General features: G+C 48.6%; 6 protein-coding genes across 6 annotated transcripts; 2 read left to right on the top strand and 4 right to left on the bottom strand.

Annotated features, from left to right (window-relative positions):
* Positions 1–33: 33 nt before the first annotated feature.
* Positions 34–2,662, bottom strand: F5Y00DRAFT_240758 (spindle pole body formation-associated protein-domain-containing protein). Its single transcript, XM_048008289.1, has 2 exons — positions 2,451–2,662; positions 34–2,399 (listed from the first exon to the last, which is right to left on the bottom strand). Exons 1-2 carry the CDS (start codon positions 2,518–2,520, stop codon positions 292–294), a joined length of 2,178 nt encoding a protein of 725 aa, XP_047863585.1. The 5' UTR covers positions 2,521–2,662; the 3' UTR covers positions 34–291.
* A 548-nt stretch (positions 2,663–3,210) lies between these two features.
* Positions 3,211–5,111, top strand: F5Y00DRAFT_240756 (RNA polymerase II transcription elongation factor-domain-containing protein). The gene is made up of 2 exons (XM_048008288.1): positions 3,211–3,500; positions 3,558–5,111. Exons 1-2 carry the CDS (start codon positions 3,386–3,388, stop codon positions 4,508–4,510), a joined length of 1,068 nt encoding a protein of 355 aa, XP_047863584.1. The 5' UTR covers positions 3,211–3,385; the 3' UTR covers positions 4,511–5,111.
* Positions 5,112–5,162: 51 nt separating this feature from the next.
* Positions 5,163–6,379, bottom strand: F5Y00DRAFT_271002 (uncharacterized protein; the record flags this gene model as incomplete). The annotated part of the gene is made up of 2 exons (XM_048012709.1): positions 6,079–6,379; positions 5,163–5,988 (listed from the first exon to the last, which is right to left on the bottom strand). The coding sequence occupies exons 1-2, from the start codon at positions 6,306–6,308 to the stop codon at positions 5,163–5,165; spliced, it is 1,056 nt and encodes a 351-aa protein (XP_047863583.1). The 5' UTR covers positions 6,309–6,379.
* A 718-nt stretch (positions 6,380–7,097) lies between these two features.
* F5Y00DRAFT_240755 (uncharacterized protein) lies at positions 7,098–10,441 on the bottom strand. Its single transcript, XM_048008287.1, has one exon. The coding sequence runs from the start codon at positions 9,841–9,843 to the stop codon at positions 7,846–7,848; it is 1,998 nt and encodes a 665-aa protein (XP_047863582.1). The 5' UTR covers positions 9,844–10,441; the 3' UTR covers positions 7,098–7,845.
* A 5,178-nt stretch (positions 10,442–15,619) lies between these two features.
* Positions 15,620–18,401, top strand: F5Y00DRAFT_113655 (cryptochrome). Its single transcript, XM_048003935.1, has 2 exons — positions 15,620–16,580; positions 16,638–18,401. Exons 1-2 carry the CDS (start codon positions 16,075–16,077, stop codon positions 18,160–18,162), a joined length of 2,031 nt encoding a protein of 676 aa, XP_047863581.1. The 5' UTR covers positions 15,620–16,074; the 3' UTR covers positions 18,163–18,401.
* Positions 18,402–18,493: 92 nt separating this feature from the next.
* F5Y00DRAFT_240751 (HotDog domain-containing protein) lies at positions 18,494–19,827 on the bottom strand. Its single transcript, XM_048008286.1, has one exon. It carries the CDS (start codon positions 19,675–19,677, stop codon positions 18,640–18,642), a length of 1,038 nt encoding a protein of 345 aa, XP_047863580.1. The 5' UTR covers positions 19,678–19,827; the 3' UTR covers positions 18,494–18,639.
* Positions 19,828–20,066: the final 239 nt, after the last annotated feature.

The following is a 20,066-nucleotide window of genomic DNA, read 5'->3' as shown; positions in this document are numbered from 1 at the left end:
TTAATCCATTCCCCCATTAGCATTGAAGTTCATGGCAATCTTTTAATCTTACAAAAGCCTTATCTCTCGGCTGGTATCTCCACCCTAACTTAACTCCTTGACCTAAACTTGAACAATCCCGTACCTATACCAATACAAGGTAGAGGTAGAACGCCAAAAGAAATACCAAAAATACCCAACTCCTGCAATGCAATGCCATATCATACCCCCAAGTTTTGTCCCCAACCGTGCCATATGCTTCTACCCGTCATTCCAGTCTTCGTCCAGTGTCATATCATATGAGATTTACCCTCATGGTTTGATGTTCTCCTTGTCGCGACCACCACCGTTCCGCTGTCTTTCGAGCTTCTTTTGCTCCAAGCGAGCTCGAGCCGCAGCTTGTCGGTCGGCGGGTAGGGTACATCTAGAAGTATTCCCTGTAGTATGCTCGGTCTCGGGACCTCCGAGACGGGCGAACTTGTCCTGGACGAGATCATAACCAAGTCCTTCGCTGCCCGATGAAAAGGAACGACCGTTATAGGACTTGGGTCTTGAACGGCGTGGTGTTAGCCTCTCCAAAGAGCCGTGCGTCTCAACATCGCGATCCACACGATCTACACGATCCGCACGATCCGCACGGTCCGCGCGGGCTGCACGACTAGCACGTGCCTCAGCAAGCTTTTGATCGAGTCGCTCTCTCGAAGTCGTCGTATCCCTCGTTGTCGACTGGTTCATTCTGTTTGAGAGAATGTTGGACATGGCCCTACCGGAGTCGAATGTCGATAGTGAAGCTTTGGGTTTCGTAATGGAACGAGGCGGGGTAATATCCAAGTCATTCATAACTGGGTCCTTCTCACGCTTGTTGATTTCTATCGTATCCTTCTTATCCTTCCTCGGTTGGTTCTTAATGTCCTTAAAACCGCTCGACCAGTCAGACGGGAGGAAAGTGTTGCGTTTGATCGGCTTGGGCGTATCATCAAACTCATCCTTGTGTCCAAGTAGAGATCTTTGAGTCATATCAAGAGTGACATCCTCAACCGAGGCTGAACGTTTGAGGTTGCGTACAGGGATGTCACTCTCATATTTGGAGGGTTTATTGAGTGACTCGATACCCAATTTCAGAGCTCGGGTCGCCCTAATCGAGGGATTCGCTACCTCGATTGTCTTGATAGTATTCTCTAGCTCGGCAATCTTGTCGTTTTTCGCTTGCAACACCTGCATAGCTTCGGCAGTCCGAGATTTGGCGTTGTTCTTTAGGGATTCGTAGTCATTCCGTAGCTGCCGAATCTCACGATCCTTTTGTTGTGACTCTTCTTTAGCTACCTGTAGCTTATGCTCTAACTTCTTTACTTGCAAAGAATCGGTAGATCCTCTACCGGTACGTTCATCTTGTAGTTTCGTCGCTCGTTCCTCTGCTGCGCTTAGATCTGACTTGAGCTTGCTGACTTCTTTTCGAAGCTTGTCTATCTGCTTTAACTCGGCTCGCGCTCGTCTTAGTTCCCGGTTGACCTCAAGAAGTGTCTTTTCAGTCCTAGGTGATGTGTCGATACGCCGGCGGTCGGACTGGCTAGAACTGGATTCGCCTTTGTGCTCCTGGATGAGAGCTTCGAGTTCTTCCACTTGATCACGATAGTGTGTAGCAAGGGCAGTCTGCTTCTCTAAATCCTTCACTAGAGTGGCGTCCTCACGATCACCGCCACGTCTCCTCTTATCTGTGGTCTGGGAAGACATAGCAGCAATCTTCTCCTCCATCTCAGCTACCTTTAGTTGCTCATCCTTTAGCTTTTGAGCCAGCTCGAGTGCCTCGGCATCCTTCTGCTTGGCGTAGGACTTGGCTAGGGCTTTAAACTTCACCATACGCTCGATATCAGCCATTGCCTCGTCGCGGTATCTGTTAAACTCCGCCTTCCAATATTTGCCTGACTCTGAGTGTGGCTCATTAAGATCCACTGTTATATCGCGGTCGCAAATATCGTCTTCCCATTCTTCTTCGGACTCATCGTCAAGTGGCTTCGAAGGGAGCTCTTCTTGTTCCCTCTCGATGGAATTTTTGGATCTTGCCGAGCGAGAATTCTCTAATGCCTGCTGTAATGTTGATCTCCTTCGTAGACGCGCTGAGGCAAGGGGACTGGCATCGGGACCACCACCACCACTGCCAGCTTTGACATCATGATTGAATGAGACACGTTTCCGACGTGCAGTTCCAGTACCCGGAGTTAAAAGGATACCCGCCGGTTGCTTGCTTGGGGACTGCTTGGTCGGGGAAGTTATGTCATTGGGTGTTGAATTGGCATTTTTGTTTTTCGTATTTTTGCTGTTAGTTGTTTCGGAGCGAGATGTTCCAAATAGGGCATTCCGGAATGCTCGAGCAGCAAAGACAGGGGCGGGCGTATCTGGAGCCTCGAATTGTGTTGTATCTTCTATAAGAAGTTAGCAGGTGTCAACAATATAGTAATTACAAGGCGTCTTACCATTACCACCGGACGCGTCCTTTGCCCCGGTGGCGCCTTGGAACCCTCTTTTGAGTGCCCACCCGAGCATTTTGCTCGATGTGAAAGGGTTTAATCGCTGACGCCAGAGATTTTATATTTATAAGTGCTGGCTTGTATAAGTGTAGAATTGAAGTCGACGTGGATTTTAGATAGTGGTGAGTACGAAGAAAGGTTGTATGTTTACTTTGCAGCTTTGCAGCTTTGCCAGCCCGCAGATCTGGGGCCCTGGGGCAACGCCATACTTCAATTGATCCACCTGATACGCTAATGCGCTAACACGCCAGCACGCTAGCACATGTGCTTAAAAGCCAACCTAAGCCAGCTAAGTTTAGGTAGTAGATACCTGAGCATATGAGCATATACATAAGCTATGTAAATTAGTCACAAATTTTCGTTTATTGAAACTTTTATTGAAACTTTCTCTTCTTAAAGTTATGCACTTGCTAAACCGTAGAATCAAAAGTCTTTTTAAGCTTTAACTTCATTACGTACCTACCAATGTAAAATTAATTAATTGTTGATGCACTGCTGAGATAAGCTTTACACAAGGTTATGATATATGTTTGCTTGATGTATTGTACAATATAAGCGTACCCTAGCGTAATTAGCGTAATTGGCGTAACTCAGACTGGGCGTCACTGGCGTAACTGGCGTAACTAGCGCGCCCTACCTGCAGGCATTTATTCAGCTCTCCCGCCTCGTTGGTTATAATGTTCCCTTTTGCTCTACCAATCTCCACGCTACACATCAATAATACACACCTTCATACCTTCTACACACTTAAGCAGCAAATTCATTTACTCTTACTGTTCCGCTGACTATCCGACTTCCACTCGACTTTCATGAAAATTGGGCGTTTCTTGTATCCGACCGCCCATTAATATCCAAAAGGTAGCGCTAGAATTTCCGCGACCATGGCGTCCCTCGCCGCGGGGATAGTCGATCCCACAAAAGCCGGCAAATACCCAGTTGTTTTGAGCGATGCCTTGCTCGGCAAGGACCCAAAGGAGGTTTTCACCGGTGTGAGATGTAAGCCGCTCATTCGCACCAGCTAATAAACAACGCCTAACGGATAGTCTACTATAGATAATCATAAGCCGTCATTATCGTCATCTACTGCGCCCGCCCAGGCACGAATAAAACCGACGCCCGCATCTTCTTCCAAGAAGGGAGCCTCTACATACGATCTTGCATTCCAGGATGACGGCGGCCGTTACCAATATAAAGGAACACGCGGTGTTGAAGACAGCCAATATGTGCTGATCTTCGACCCCGCCCGCGAGGTCTTTGTCTTACACAAGGTAGATTCCATGTTCAACATGAACTTGGTAAAGACGCCATCAAACGATGACCCCGAGAGCTTGCGACAAGAGTTTCCTCATTTGAACGCCCATAGTGCTGCTAGCAGCGCCAAGGCCATAGGATCGACGAGACAACCTGCAAATGGAAGGAAAGAAGAGAAAAAGACGGCGGCTAAGCCGCGGAAACCGGCATCAAAATCCAAAGCAGAGGACAAGCCGGTTCTAGCAATGCCCGAGAAGAAATCACCGCCGAAGCCCATAGCAACTAGCAAGCCGCGCCGCACCTCGGACGATTCAGAGGAAGAGAGCTCGGACGACGACCTCGGCCTTACAATAGAGAATCCAGGCGGCGAGGCGCCGAGAGTCAATCAACACTACTCTCCCAACCTCTTTGGAATTCGCCGTTTCTCCGATTTGATGAATGAGGACGAAGGCCGGGTGGATGACGGGGAGCACGACGACGCTGACGGCGAGGAAGACGACGATGAGCCTATTGAGCACTTCGTCCTACCTAGCCCGATCAACCAGCAGATGCAACAAACTAGCAACGCCCATCAACATCCGCAAACCAACGAAGAAGACGAGGAGGATGAGGATGAGGAGATGGAGGATGTGCAGCAAGAACAGCCGGCTAACGCTGAGGAACCTGCCCTAGATGAGTCGGATCTCGAGGCTGCGCTGTTAGCCGAACTAGGCGAAGAGGATCAGCAAGAAAGCGACGTGAGTGAGGAGGAGTAGGAGAAATCAAAAAGGGTTTTTTGTTTTTGTTTTTTGTTTTTTGGGGGGGTTTTCTTTTGCGTTATTGATTTCAGCGATGCTCACTTGAGAGGCGATATCTGACCTGATCTTCCGGGGATATAATAAAGCGGCGTCTGGTGCTTTGGATACCACATGAACAGGCAGGTGGAATAGCGGAATTAAATACATGACGGTTAGAATCTCTCGGCAGAAGCGGTGGCCTGGCCTTGATTTACTTGTTTTTATCGATGAACTTCTTTATGATTATCTAGTTGTTATAAAGCGTTCTAAGATCTCCCGAGACGAAAACATGAGACTATTCTTTAATGAGATTGGTCGGGATTAAGAGGTAGACTAGTATGGGTGATGACTTGATGTTATATCTACCTAACTATTAAAGGCATTATATATTTAAACGGAGACTCCCGTATACTCATATGTCGAAGGAATAAACTCCCTTGATAGGTAGAGTTTAGTTTAAGGGATGGATATGTAGGTAGACATGTAGGATACTACTAACCTAGGTAGAGAGTTCGTGTTCACCACTGACACTTTATACGCCATGTATGTCTTTAATATATGTATTTCTCCTATTAACAAATATATGCCCATACGTATCCCTCATCCCCTATCCTATCCTATCTATCTCCTCTTACGAAGCCCCCGAAAAGGCCAACTCCTCGTTCCCAACAACCGGGTTCAGCACATTAACATTAGTTCCCGCCAGCGTTCCATCGCCGCCCTGCACCACAGCCGAGAACGAATCGGCCATAAGCTGCACGCCGCTCACGAAGTCCTGCTCGTCAAACTCGCAGTGTCCCCCGTTCGGCGAGTTATCCACCGTCTGCAGGGCCCCGACGGCTGCTGCGTCCAGTCCTTGCGACGTGGCGATCTGCTCGTAGGCTTTGATCGCTGCGGGGATCGCGGGCTGCAGAAGCGCTAGTTCTTGCTGCGTGCTCTGGAAATGCACTCGCGTCGCTGCCAGCGCGGCGGCATCCGCGTCCGCGACGGCGACTTGCGGTTCTAAGCCCCCGCAGTTAAGGAGCACCTGGGACTCCTTTCCGCCGCCGGCGAACTGCGACATGTGCCCCGGCATCAAGAACCCGCTTAGCAGCAACGAGCCGCCGGATACCCCCGTGAAACTCACGCGGCTGGAGTTGAACGCTAGGACCTGCGGCATGATATCCGCGACTAGGTCCGCGACGGCCTGGGCGTGAGCCACGCCGTCGGTGCGGTCGAGGCCGGAACCGCCGCCCCAGAAGAGGTTCGGGTCCGGCGCTAGGACGGCGACTCCCGCGAGGCCGTCCTGCACGGCTTGGTTGGGGAAGTCGAAAAACGATTGCCCGCCGTCGCCGTGTAGCAGGACGTTTAGGCCTAGGTCGCCGGCTGCACCGGCCGTCTGGGCGCCGCCGTCGACGCCGGAGTCGGCTGTGAATTGGTCGGCGGGTGCAGAGACTTTGAAGCGGAGGGGGAGGCCGCTGGAGAAGGTTAGTGTCTACCTATACATAGGTATAAACCTGGGCATATATTGGATATGACTAAATAGGTAACTAGAGAGGTAAACGTACTTTACGTTAGCCGTCATATCCAAGATGGTGCTTCCATCCGTCGCCGTCGAGACGCCTTGCGGTATCTGCTGCGCCTGCTGAAAAGCCGTAGCTTGTTTCTGTTGTTGTCCTCCACTTCTAGTTGCCCCCTGGCTATTCCTATTCCTACCGCCCCTGTTCTGCGGTGCCGCGTCGACGAGGGAGAGGGCCCCTAGGGCGAGTAGTAGCGATAACGAGCGGATGGTCAACATCCTGACTACCTACCTAATGTAACTTGGATTAAGGGGAAATATATTACGAGTAACGAACTACGTATGTAGCGAGAAAACAAGAAGAGACAGGCGGATCTGGGCCTAAGGAAAGAAAGAAAGAAAGGGATATACGTATGATTATCGAAATAAGGCTCGTCAAGAGCTTAGAAGTGAAAGAAGTGTAAAAGAAAAAGAGAGAGAAACAGAACCTTCATTCGCGTTTCGCAGATTTCGAGAGAACGCAGTCAGTCTTATGAGTAAACTACCTATGTAAGTCATCAAATTACTCCTCCTCCTCCCAGGGTCACGGAGATCAAACATCCCAATCACGGTCCACAACAAATCGCGTCCAGACTTATATACATAGCCTCGCGCATTTCGAGCAAATCTAGAAGGGCGCCAAGAAAGTAGGGGGGCCGAAGATCCAAATTGGCGTTTATCGCGCTGAGGTATCAGCTTCGACGATAATTATCTATTTCCAGGCTGCGCTGGTGGGAGAATTGTCCCCCATCTGACACCGTATTGGGAGACGGTTGAGCTTCTCCGTGTTTCGCGGCAAGGGTTGCGACCGTTCTGAGGGCGCCGGCATCCCTGTCCGAACCCCACAATCTCCGGGAGGTCTGGAGGTATCGTCACATCCTGGAGCTTGGGCTCTTGTCTGAAGCTTAGCTTCGCTTGGCGATGTCTATCAAAAAGAATATAAAGTCATGCTTTTGACTATTCCTAGGAGCGTTAATGCGGGTTAAAACAAGTTGGATCCTACATAGTAGAAGACCTGAAATAGTCAGGTGTTAGTAATTTGTTATCATTAATATTGGATATCTTCGCGATGCTTTCAGTACTATTACGATTTTAAACTTATCCATCTACTAGCTTTACACTACAACTAGACATGACTACTAGGCAAACAGTTCCAAGACCGGCGAGAATAAGCCAGAAAATAGAATGACCTCGGGACCGACACCAATAAATGATGGAACTGACAAGCATAGAAATGATTCGCATTGCAAGTTGCTCGAGAGCTTCCAACCGTTTTGCCCTCGGCCAAAATGACCGCATTCATGGGGAGCTAAGCTCATACCGTGGTCCGTATATGAAATATACACCTGCCGAGAAGAATCCTTTGCGCCCTGCTTTGTTACAATGACCAACCCAAAGTGAGGTCCCGACATCGCTTATACCCATATGCCCTAAATATATTACCAAAAATGTATACCCAATATATGCAAACGAGCGTATCGAAATCCAAGTTAATAAATAAAATCTAATAATTTTTTTTGGCCGTAGGTTGCAAAGTTTTAGACCTTTATACTATTAGGTAGTATACATAGATCCGGGGGACGTAGTTTATAATGTTTAAGAAGCCGGATGGTTCACCCTTAGACGGTGCTAAGCCATACCGACTCCCTATAGGCTTTGCTGATGATACCGTGGAAATAACCGTAGTGCTGTGATACACGTCTGAGTATTGGACGTACAGCAATATGCATATACTATTGCTAATAAGCAGTTGAGAGTTGTGTTTGCTTGCCAACTATCATATCATCGACTCATCCATTGCCTCTAGATCGTTAGGCATCGCCCCGTGTTTTTTAACCATATGTCGTCTCCAATTGTCTTTTCTCGGGAAGGCTTTTCTTCCTTTGAAGTATGGACATGTTGGTTCTGTACAGTGGTAGGCTTTCGACTTGACGTGCTTATCGTTGATATGTCGATCAAGGTGTGTCTTAGTACCAAACTTCTTGTCGCATCCCTCGTAGGGGCACTCGTGTTTGCGGTCGTGATAACGTTTATGGTGGTTAAGTTTATGGACCTGATCAAAATACCGGCCGCACTCTTCGCAGATATGACCGGATGATTGGGGAGAAGGAATCTTGGAGACCTCCGGCGACGAGCTCGACTCTGGTTCCATCTTGACATGTTCATTTATGTTGTTTGGATACGGGGATGGTGATATCGTAAGCCGGGTATCCGGCGTCCTTCCCATAGAGGGATCCGTAGAGCTCTGTCCCGGTGTGGTACTGTAGTCGTACGAATCACCAGATAGACGAGGCTCGTCATCACTAGGGATATCCAGGAAGCTCTCTACATCGACGTCCTCTTGAGGGCTAACAAAGTTTCCAGAGTTTTCTTGCACCGCATGGTCCGCGACGATGGCAGGAGGCGAGGTAGAGAAGATCGGAGGAGACGCCGAGTTCTCCATTTGGTAATGAGTAAAAGCAGCTTTCTCGGCAGCGTTAGAGGGTTGCATGATGGACATGGGCGACACGAATGATTCCGGCTGAAGAGGAGGAGAGTGTGAGCTGCGGAAGACAGAAGGTGTAGGAGGAATATCAAATGTCCCATCCAGCTGCATAGGCTCCGGGATGGCCGGGCTCATAAGTCGTTCTTGGGGCCGGGTCTCGGATTGTGGCTGAGTTGAGTGAGGTAACCGATCGGCGGAGTCCGGACTTCTAAGGGCAGCTGAAGGTAGCTCGGGATCTCTTTCTGTAGTTTCTCGAATTGTTGAGCTAGTACGAAGAGGGTACACGTCGTACTGGGAATCTCCTTGTCTCTGTCTCTTGTGTTGCTGATCCTTTTCTAACGAGTTTCTGCCCACAGAAGCGGTCGAGATACCCGCTTCTCCAGAAATCTCGGCAGGCTCTTCGAAAATTTGATTCGCGGGAGGGTTTGCTTGAGTACTAGTTCCTTCCGCAGCTCCTAAACCGAATTCCGGTTTCATACTGACAGGACTAACAACTGGCGAAGCAGGAAAGTACTGTTGAGATGTCGAGTACTGGGGGCTTACGGTGCCATGAGCCGAGGAATGCGTAGAACGTTTCCTCTTGATGCTATTCCAAATCCGACTGGTCAGAGAGCCGCTTCTTCTTCGATGTTCTCGAGAATCTCTCAGCTGAGCCTCGTAAAGCTCAGTCATCTGTCTAGACGGTGGTATTGCTTCTTGCTCAGGATTCGAGCCCATCGAGATCCTAGGGTCATAATAACTAGAATTGGCTGCTTCGTATCCCGTGACGACATTGTTAGAAGGCAGACTGGCTCCAAGGTCGTTGGTAGTTGGAAAAGCTGTCGGCTGAGGGGGCAGAGGAAGGTTGATGCCCGGGGGTAGAGGCGGCTGACCGAAGTTTGGAGGTAGGTGATAAGATTCATGACCACTCACAAATCCACCTCCATAAACGGCAGGTTGTGTCTGTTGGAACTCAGAGCCGTCGCTGAAGCCTGGGTTGATTCTCTCGAACTCATCCTTCGTAGAAAGGGGATGGTTCGGTTGTGTGACAGGGGTTTGCCTAGGCCGGAAGCCCTGGAAACCAGGGAATAAAGTCCTAACTTGGGTGACTGTAGAGCTTCCAGCTGGCAAAATCCCCGCTTCTTTCGCCTCTCTCAACTTCCGTCTGTACCGGAAGTAGAGAAAGCCCAGGATTATGAGGAACAGGCTGCCTCCGAAGGCACAGCCGATGACCGTTCCAGCAATTGCACCGGCGGACAGCTGACTCCCCCGCGCCCTGAGCCCGGACGTGGGGTTCATAGTGGGCGCCATATTGAATTAGATGAGAGATGAGAGATGAGAGCCGGAGCTCTCAGTAAAGGGTGAATAGATTCTCGCAGGTTCCAAAGGTTATGCTCTAAGCGTGAGACGATACCTAGGTAGCTTAGATGAGAGACTAACGGACGCAAGCCAAGAGAAGTAGGTTAGTTTCCGCTGAGAAGGAATTAAGACTCGGGCCGTCAGTGGCGGGAAGGGGGTTATGCGAGACCCAGATGGGCGGGTGTTAGGTCAGGGTCTCTCGAGTTGAAAAGGCGAAGGGTACGGATGTCCCTCTTTCTCGCGCGCGTATAGTTAGCCGATCAACCTCAGAGGCTCTCAGTGGGACGAGATTCGGCCAATACAGGCGGCCCAATGACAGCCTGACAAGTGCTGCGCAAAGGCAGGGGCAAATGGATTATGCCGAAAGTGAATTGATGATGACTTAGGTCATATTTTGATCATGTTATGAGATGGATAAGGAGAATTGACGTTGAAGAACCAGGATGTAATGATTTATCGGATTGATTCAGCCTCATCGAAAAAAGTTGGAGGCGGAAGTGAACCCGGAAGCGCCCTATAAGATGCAGGGCAAAGTTACATTGCGATTCACTAAGAAACCTGAGAAACCTAAGAAACCTTCAAAATCCCACGGCTATCGATGGCTGGTGTACAGGGGGTATACACTAGTACAAGGGGTCCTTGCCAATTGGAGTCCTCAATTAAGACTAAGACGACTAAGAGCTACTTCGGGTTTCAACCATTTTTGTTATGACAAAATCTCCGAGACCCTCTGATTCTTAGGCTTTTCCTAAGAAATTGTTAGTGCACTAACACAAGCGCTTACCAGCGCACGTGTGCACCGAAGCTTGGGTTAGCTTAGGTACAATACTTCGGTACGCTACTGCGCCACAAACTATAACCTTTAGAGGAAAGGGGCTAATCGATAGGTACATGCTGGTGCTGTCGGAGACCTCTCGGTGAACGCGATAAATCGTGTTTTAACATATTCAATCAACGCGCTACTTTGCATCAAACATCTACGGACGAGCCGTAGCAGATCAGCCTCAATTGCACTACGCTTTGCACCACGCGTTGTAACCCCAGATACGTCATTGCAATGTCCCTCTGGTCTAATTATCTAATTAATGCATTATATTATGTATTTGGTAGATTTGGTTGAAAAGCTAACCCAGTCTGCCAGTGTTTTGTCTGTGGTTTTTGTCCATGCATATTTTTGTGACGTGATCCAATCGGAACACTACAAGATATGTAGGTACATATCTCAACCTTCTTCAATTTTCTTTGGGACTGTCACATCATTCATAAGGTTCAATACATGTATATATTAGGGACCATCGAAGCTCAAAGTTAATAATCACCTCGGGCCTCGTAGCGATTCCTGCCCATGCAAATGACTATTCATATATTCCGTACTTAATCGGGCGCAAAGGACCCACGATGCTGTTAGACTCATAATTCCTGCTAAGGCCCTATCTATGGCCGACGCTTCCATTCTCTTCGGTCAAAGGCCTGCCTCGCCGTTGATGTTGGGCGACTCTTTGTCACGAGGCAGACCAAGAAGCAAGGAAACAACCTTATTGCTTCGGGAGGAACCCTCATATAGTTATGGGCACTTACGACTACCACATACTAACAGTGACCGTTGTTCCGGACGTCTCATCTAGAGTCCTGACATTCTTGTCAATCGAGAGCAAGTGTTTACGTCTCATCCGGTAAGCTACCCGTCCAGCTCAATTTGAACAAACGGGCAAGAAATCCATAGGCCATAATTCAGAACTATTCACCTTTTAAATGAGGCATCCGGTGGAAATACGCCTAATGTGGTGGTGGGACGGAGTTCGTTCGCTTCCTAATACTGTCTACCTAGTAGGAAGCTTACATAGTACAACTACCTATCTCACCGCCACCAGCTATCAGGGCGTCCCAGTTTCTAGTACATTTGCTTAGGTGTATTTACCTCAAGACAGTCTCCACAGAAATCTAAGTGCAGCAGCCTGAGGAGTAGCCTTTGCGCTCTTGTAAATTCATGTCTCGCACCGTAGACATCAAAACTCGAATGTAACATGTGTAAACCATACCTATCCCCCAACGTACTATAAATAATGGACACAGATAACAAGCATAGCACGTCAGTCAGACACGCGCCTGTTCATTGGAGGGCCCTGGAGTAAAATACCACGGGTTCTGCCGCTGCAAGAATCGAACCATTTTGCATAGGAGCATAGGAGCCGAATTACCAGTACACTCACTGTTTATAGATTTGTAGCCGGTCAAAGCATCTTCGGCTCAGCATCCTTCTTGTATCAGTGTGGCAGTCGTAAGTGGTCGAAATGCACTCGGGTTAGGGGCTTAGGTACAAATGGAACCAGCAGCATGCGAGTTGGGTTGTTGAGGGTACGCTGTGTAGCCTACCCCGATATCACCTTACCCTGCCTCGAGAGAAAGGTCTTTCCAGCTTGAGTATATGCTCCATTCCGTAACGAAAAGGCCATAGGGTACCATTAAACGGTCATTTTACATATCTTCCCAGTAGCGGAGGGAATGTCACTATGTCCCGCTGGTTCTCGTGTGTCGTGTGACGAGTCAGTTGCGTTACGGCATATACGGCTTTCTCGGAAACGCCAAACTTTCTATGGTTCGATTGTAGGACTTGGTGCTGGAGATTCTGGATCGTAAACCGACATACAGAGAAGTGACGCATCAGACTGCAGGTTGCGTATATGTTGACCAGGGCAAGTCCATCTAGACCCTTCGTAAGCATGGTCCTTACTACCACGATCAGGCTCTAAAATAATTTATAATTCGTGCAAAGGCATTTATTTACAAAAGCAACACAGAATTCTCAAGGGGTAAACGGCCGTTCTAGAAACGAGCTGCAGGAAAGCCTCATCCCAGAGTCTAGGCTCTCAGATCCGTAATAAGCCTTAACCCAACGATATTGGCATTGGGCATTACCGCTTCTACCCGGTCCAACTTATTCCATAATTTGAAGGAATGCGTGGAGGCCAACCCTCGTGGTGATGTTGGCGCAATCAACAAAAAGAACTAGCACAGTAGAATGTATCGCGATAACACCCACCGGTGGTGAGCGGCATGGACTAGGATACCATGTCATCAATAATCTATTTATTATACTCCTTGTTGTACAGAAATTCTTATCATTAGTTGATTAGGTGACTTAGCTATTATTATTCCGGAAGGTCTGCGTGCCACATGGCATTCGAATTATGGACGTTTCGTACAAGACCTAGTGCGGCTAACTTGTATTAAACCCCCATACTTGGTGACACTACGTGGGACGTCGTAGAAATGACTAAATTGATATATCACAAGTTAACGAATATTAATAACAGTATGAGGGATAGAATAGTAATGATAACCTATATACAATAAATATGTAGACGTAAGGATCGTACAGCTTGACGCTAGAGATAATGCATCACTGACGAATTTGACGTCAGCTGCATGACAGTCCCTGCTGGTGCTTGCATATATCAGAAAATTGCCGTATACACAACAGGCTGTTGGCACACACCGTCTATTCTTGACAGCCAAGCAAGACGACGCGATGCGGATCTGGAGAGCTCTTGACCTCGATCGAGGTTCTACAACCGGGAGCGGATGGAGGAGCTAACGTTAAATCGTCTACGGGACTAGGGCTTTCCGCCACAAGGTTGATCTTCAGCCGAGATAGCAATGATTAATTACACCTTTTAATCTGCTTAGTAAGTTTCGTATGATCTATAATGAATTGAGTTGATAACAGACAGACAGGCAGGCCTTTACTTCTTTCTTTTAGTCGAATTACCTAGTAATATGACAACCTAGGTACTTAATGACGTTTATCATTCATGTCCATACGAAGAAAAGGACATTCCGTTATCTATCAGTTACATACAGCATTTATAGAATAGCTTCCCAAAGAAACGGAGTTATATGTGAGTTCTGTAAACTACCATATGCCGTACCTAGGTACACTTCTATAGACATAGAGAACACTACATGATGGGTAAGATGTGATCTGCTCACTTGGGTATGCATCTCGTCGTAACGTCATCTAATCCGATATTGTATTTCTACTATTTGTATGTTTTATTTTCACCTAGCCACGATCTTATATCTTATACAATCACACTTACTCGTATGCTAGATAGAAGGTAGGTGGCTGTGTGGCAACCATTAAAAGATGCGGCTACCAATTGACTTTAGCTCTAGCCAAAAAGATGTCGACTTCTAAATTAAGGTGTAGTTGACCTTAAGCCGGTTTAATGGGTCACGGGTTTAGATAGGGGGGGTATGAACATGTGGATCTTACCTGAGGTCGTAGTCGACGATTGTCTAGACTGTGGCGTTCAGAAACATTTTTATTTCCTACGTAAATTTCCGGCGATTTACGCCCTTATGGATATCATGCCTTTTTTGAACGAAAACATCCATGTTTCAAACCATAGTATTATTCTACTAGTTACCTACCTATACTTTATCTTTGTTATATTTTGAAGCTGATGTATTAGGTACCTATTGGAGGTTGGCCAACGCACATATATGTACATAACCTACCTAAGGTAAGGTATGTTACCTAGGTGCATATATGAGGTACTTAATGCTTACCTGATATGTGCAGTAACATTCAATTCAATGAGCAAACCGTACAGGTGGTATCTACATGTGGTATTATACATCACCTACGTAGGTGGTAACATTACATTACATACATGCCCGTATATATATATAGGTACCGGTATGTAAGGTTGTGCTTAATGTAAGTAAGCAGGTAAGTACCTAGGTGTCTAACCTAGATCGTTTGTATGTACCTTACATAGGCCTAGGCCAGAGTAGATCGCTCTTCCCGACTGCAACTGCCAACTCTATTAGCCAATGCGATCCAAGAAGAATGTGCTCCGCAATGTATGTAAGCGTTCTTAGTGGTCCCGAAGCAGCGACCCCTGGCTGCCCTGGGCTCTAAAGTCCCCAAAAATCTTATTTTACGGGTTCCCGATCTCTAACCCCCGGACACAATTCTGAGCATCATGGCAACCAGCGCGTGCACTCTTTCCAATCCCGATTCTGAACGCACCAAAGACCGTGGCCAGATCTGCACTCCAGCAGACGCACCCGGCAATATGGATTTACTCGTAATAATCAAATGCCATCTTCTTCCGAGGCATGGCCTCCGCCTTCAGTTGAGTTGTCGATCCTCATCCGTGTTTGCTTTGCCGGGCTCCTCTATCCAAAAGACCAGGTCTAGGATCATATGTCTGGACCTTGAAGAGGCCTATCCCTTGTCGTCCTCAGATATTCCTATTCTGTAGATGGATCATATCACGGTTCGGTTATCATCTTATTCTTGGCCCAAAGTCTGCATTGCCACTGGGTCTAAGGGGAAAGAGTCTCACTTCACCTTGTGTTTCTTTGTGCTTTCTTTGCCCTCTACCTAGTCCACAACACTCGTATACAAATCATATACGAATCGGAATTACGGTCTGGATCTTGCTCACGGGAACGTCCGATTTGGTTGAGCTACCTCCAGCATCGTGGGATAGTCTCGTTTCGACTGACCTGGCCTTCAAGACGGAATTCCTAGTAACTCTCTGCTTTTCTCGCATATATAATTTCCATGAACACCCACTGCATTAGTGAGCCACTCCTATACATTAGCGCCCCTTTGTAACTTAAGGGCGAAACTCCCTGATCAGGAGACGCTTTTACCATTTTTAGAAAAGCCAGTTTGTCTCTAGCTCGATTCTAGATACCGTCATCCTGGTTGTTGGTTGGTCCCATCGGGAGTGGTGGGTCAGCCTTGCTGTGTTGTACATCGGCCTAAGAGACGAGAGTACGAGAATCTGAATCGCCTTCAGCCGCCTTGATCTGTATTTCGACCCTGAATTCGATCTTTGAGGTCTATATTCGTCTTCGTCATCACGCGCCTGCTCACATTACGTTTCCGGCGGTAATTTTAACGTGGAGAGTATAGGGACGAACGAAACTATCAAAGACGTCAACTATCTCTGTCTACAAATCGTATTTCACCAAAGCTTGGCCAGCTCCACTAGAGCTTCGGTCCGTGGAAGAGATAGCTGCTTTCAAAAATCGTCTACTACTGTGTCTTACCCGTTCTCGCGGCAGTTACTCGCGCCTATATCGAACAAGAGCTCTGTATCTAAATCACAACTTTGGTAGTCCGTCAACCTCGAGTCTTTCTTACATACTGATTAAGTCGCCATGTCGGCTAACAATGTGCTTGTCTACATTGTGCGCCACGACTTACGTGTCTCTGACAATCCCATCCTCCATCATCTCGCTTCTACAACCGCCCATGGATTCACGCACCTCTTACCTCTCTTTGTCTTACTACCTCACCAACTTGAGGTTTCCGGGTTTCTAAAGGAAGGCGGAAAATCACCCTTTCCCGAAGCTAAAAGCAAAGTTGGACGCTACTGGAGATGTGGACCGCACAGGGCTGCGTTTATTGCCCAATCTATTTGGAACCTGAAAGACAACCTAGAGAAATTAGGAAGCAACTTGACGACTAGGATAGGGACGTACGATGGCGTATTAAAGGCACTCATTGATGGTTTGCGACTAAAGGGGCTTAATGTTGGAGGAGTGTGGGCGATAGGGGAAGAAGGCTACGAAGAGAAACGAGATGAGAAGCTCATATCGAAGACTTGCTCAAGTCTTGGTATAGACTTTAGAGCATGGGTAGATGAAAAATACTTCATCGATGAGTGAGTCATGATCATAGCCTCGAGGCGGATTTTACTGACGAATCCCCACTCGCCTAGTCGAGATATAAAAATCGACAAAGATGACCTCCCAGACGTGTTTACGACTTATAGAAAAATGATGGAACCATTACGAGAGAAACCTAGGACGACCTTGTCTACCCCGCAGAAAGATACATTGCCCAAGTCCGTCGAAGAGTCTTTAATTCCAAGGCAGGAAGCGCCCTTCGATATCCCGTCTTCATACGATGAATTCGAAGAAGCACTTCTAAGACCTGTTAGGGGAGCGCTGTCTAACGCTCCACCCTTCCCCGAAGGAGCTAAGTCGGCTCATCCTTTTCGCGGCGGGGAAGATAATGCTCATAGTAGATTAGATCATCTAATCCAATCGGGGAGTGTCTCCTTGTATAAGAGCTCGCGTAATGGGCTCTTAGGAAGCGATTTCAGCACAAAATTATCTGCCTATCTTGCACAAGGATGTATCACCGCTCGCCAGGTACATGATAAACTTGTAGCATACGAAGATGGAAAGGAAGAGTCGCTAGCCGAATCTCAGGGGTATGGAGATGGAGAAAACGAAGGGACAAAAGCTATACGGTTTGAGTTGCTGTGGCGTGACTACATGAGGCTCTGTACTAGGAAGTTCAAGGAGAAGCTCTTCCTCCGATCTGGGTTCAGAGATGATGGCGCCAACAAATGGAAATCGGCTAAGAGTGAGGACATGGCTGAGGGGCAACAGCAGTCAGCGGACGAAATTTCAAAGATAGTGCAGAGAATATTCGACGGAACTACTGGGATGGGACTGATCGATGCGTCTCAAAGAGAGCTGTTACACACAGGATATACTTCGAACCGTGCCCGCCAGAACGTCGCGAGTTTCCTTGCCAAACACCTCTGTATCGATTGGCGTTATGGTGCCGAGTGGTACGAAATGCTATTGGTCGATTACGACGTTTCATCTAACTGGGCAAACTGGCAGTACGTTGCCGGGGTAGGAAACGACCCGAGAGGAGAAGCACGGATCTTCAACCCCGTAAAACAAGCTTTTGATTATGACAAGGATGGGGAATATGTGCGTTGCTGGGTACCCGAGGTGCGGAAGCTTGAAAAACTAGAAAATGTTTTTCAAGCCTGGACGACACCAACAGAAGATTGGGATCGATTTGGCTTGAAAGGCCTCGCTATGGCCGAAGATCCGGTGAAGAAGATTGACTTTTCTGTGGAAGGAAAGCCTAAAAGTTCCAAACGACCGTTTGTCCGGCGACGCGGCCGAGGTCGCGGGGGGAACAATCCCACTACGCAGTCTTCGTCTTCTACGACTGAGCAATCACCAAGAGACACGAAAGATGCCGATAGACTCAGTAAGAATGAGAAATCAGGTAACAGGCCGCCCAGCAATCCCGCCCAGCCAAACTTACCCGAAAGTCATCGTGGCAATTTTCGAGGCGGACGAGGATACGGTGGAGCCTACCGAGGTCGTGGCTTTCGTGGATCGAGAGGAGGGTACCGGGGTCGGGGTCCGCCGAACTATGGTCAACCACCACCGCCGGTGCAGCAATTAGCTCCAGCCGAACAAGCGCAATAGGATTCCTTTTATCGTACAACGAGCTATTACCCGCTGCCAGTGGATTTCCCTCCTTGGGGTACTGTACTGTTCTACGGAGCTGATATCAGCGAAAATCACTACCTCAACGCATTTCTACAACCTCCATGCCCCTAGGCACGATATACTGACAAGGAGTGGGTTTTCAGATATATTCAATGGGCCGGACGAATCTCATTGCTTACTAGTTTTCTCTCATTTTGTCGCTCAAAAAAAGTTGTGAGTGGGAATAATGGAGATACGTCGGGAACGTATTCCCATTTCATGTGTAACTATGCTCTATGATAGATATATATTAAGATAGCGAAAAACAGCTTTATGCTCTGGTATCGTCTCTCAATTACCTCTTGTGCCAAAACGCCTGTAAATGCTGGATGGGAGTATCATCTACCCACTGCCTTCGAGAAAGTCCCCTCAGGGACTGTATGAACATGCCTAATATACCACTAACGTGCCGTCCTAGAATTCTTCAACAAGTGGTTTTAGCTTAACGCCCTTGGGCACAACAGCCAGTGCTTTGGCCTCGACACAGATCTTCCCGTGGAGTGTCTCCAGTGTACCTTCAACCCACATCTTACGATAGCTCTTGGACGAGTCCTCTCCCTCGCCGATCATTGGTCGGGCGCGAATAACGTAGAAAGCGGAAGTCAACGTAGGCGCACGGTATTGGAGCTCGAGACGGGCGGTAACCCCCGTGCGCGCGGGGAACAGCAGCACCGCGCACCGAACTAAACTCTCATCCAGCAGCGTCGCCAGCGCTCCGCCGTGCACGACACCCGGCCAGCCCGCGGTCGCGGCGCCGAGGTACACCACGCTGACGACCTCGTTGGTCTTGGTATTTCGGAATACGCGCTGGAAAGGGATGCCGTGGGAATCGCCTAGAGGGCCGGACGTCAGGCGCGATTGCACCATGGTCGCGGATTGCTGCGCGTCGCCCGAGTACGCGTCCCAGGATTTCCAGGTCGGGTCGGAGGATAGTGCGCGCACGAGGGGCAGCGCGGAGCCCTCGTCGCGGATCTTGGAGACGTGGTATTGGTCTTGGGGAGAGCCGTGGGGGTAGGGCGCGGGAGGGGCGAGGGATACGCGGATTAGGGTGCCGAGGGATAGGCCGATGAGCAGGAAGATGGTGGAGTAGTAGATGCCTCGGCGGCGACGGCGTGGAGGAGGAGGGTTGGGGGTGGAGGACGCGGGGGGTTTGGGGGGGCATTTAGCGGTGGCTGTGGATGTGGTTGTAGCGACGGCTTTGAGCATAGCGGAGGCCGTGGTTGTAGCGGTGGCTGTGGCGGCGCCTGAGCCTGTGCCTGTGGTTTTGCTTGGATCATTGGGGGCTTCGGCAAGATGTCGTTGTGATATGGTGAAGGATCTGGAGTTAAGTCGGTAGAGTTGTATCGCGGGACGAGGGACTTGAGTAATAAGCCTCGGATAGACGAGCCTTGCCGACGCTGCAGCTGCAGCCCGTAGGCCGAGCTGTGCGGTTCGGGGGCTACCGACCAGCATTATGAGGTGGTCTAGCTCATATGCTTTGCTCCGGCACTAGATTCTTAATGACGGGGAAGAGAATTATACTTCGTACAGTGGTGTAGGTTAGGTAGTTCGGATTGAGGCTCTTAGGGCGTTAGGGCGTTAGGGCGTTAGGCAGGGTGTAGGAGTGAGACAGATCTTGGTTGAATGTAACCGGAACCAGCTTAAGCCGAGGTGTGATTTATTACTGATTATTACCTAATGTAGGTTAGGTACCTACCAGGTATCTGGGTATCTGGGTACCTGGGATGGCGATTAATGGGAAGTGACCCCCCACTAAGATCTTGCATTATTTAGCGCCATCTCGGGAGTATCTATCTAAGGCAGGCACCTCGTGTATGTAGAGGCGTGGCGTACTACCTAGT

This window comes from Daldinia vernicosa (assembly GCF_022497035.1).
Source record: "Daldinia vernicosa strain CBS 139.73 unplaced genomic scaffold F5Y00scaffold_32, whole genome shotgun sequence".
Taxonomy (NCBI): Eukaryota; Fungi; Ascomycota; class Sordariomycetes; order Xylariales; family Hypoxylaceae; genus Daldinia; species Daldinia vernicosa.
This window is presented reverse-complemented; position numbering and strand designations above follow the sequence as displayed.

Coding starts and splice junctions, on each gene's coding strand:
- F5Y00DRAFT_240758 (XM_048008289.1), bottom strand. CDS start 2,520: ATGCTCGGGTGGGCACTCAAAAGAGGGTTCCAAGGCGCCACCGGGGCA. Junction 2,400..2,450: donor GGACGCGTCCGGTGGTAATG/GTAAGACGCCTT, acceptor AACTTCTTATAG/AAGATACAACACAATTCGAG.
- F5Y00DRAFT_240756 (XM_048008288.1), top strand. CDS start 3,386: ATGGCGTCCCTCGCCGCGGGGATAGTCGATCCCACAAAAGCCGGCAAA. Junction 3,501..3,557: donor GGTTTTCACCGGTGTGAGAT/GTAAGCCGCTCA, acceptor AGTCTACTATAG/ATAATCATAAGCCGTCATTA.
- F5Y00DRAFT_240755 (XM_048008287.1), bottom strand. CDS start 9,843: ATGGCGCCCACTATGAACCCCACGTCCGGGCTCAGGGCGCGGGGGAGT.
- F5Y00DRAFT_113655 (XM_048003935.1), top strand. CDS start 16,075: ATGTCGGCTAACAATGTGCTTGTCTACATTGTGCGCCACGACTTACGT. Junction 16,581..16,637: donor GAAAAATACTTCATCGATGA/GTGAGTCATGAT, acceptor CCACTCGCCTAG/TCGAGATATAAAAATCGACA.
- F5Y00DRAFT_240751 (XM_048008286.1), bottom strand. CDS start 19,677: ATGCTGGTCGGTAGCCCCCGAACCGCACAGCTCGGCCTACGGGCTGCA.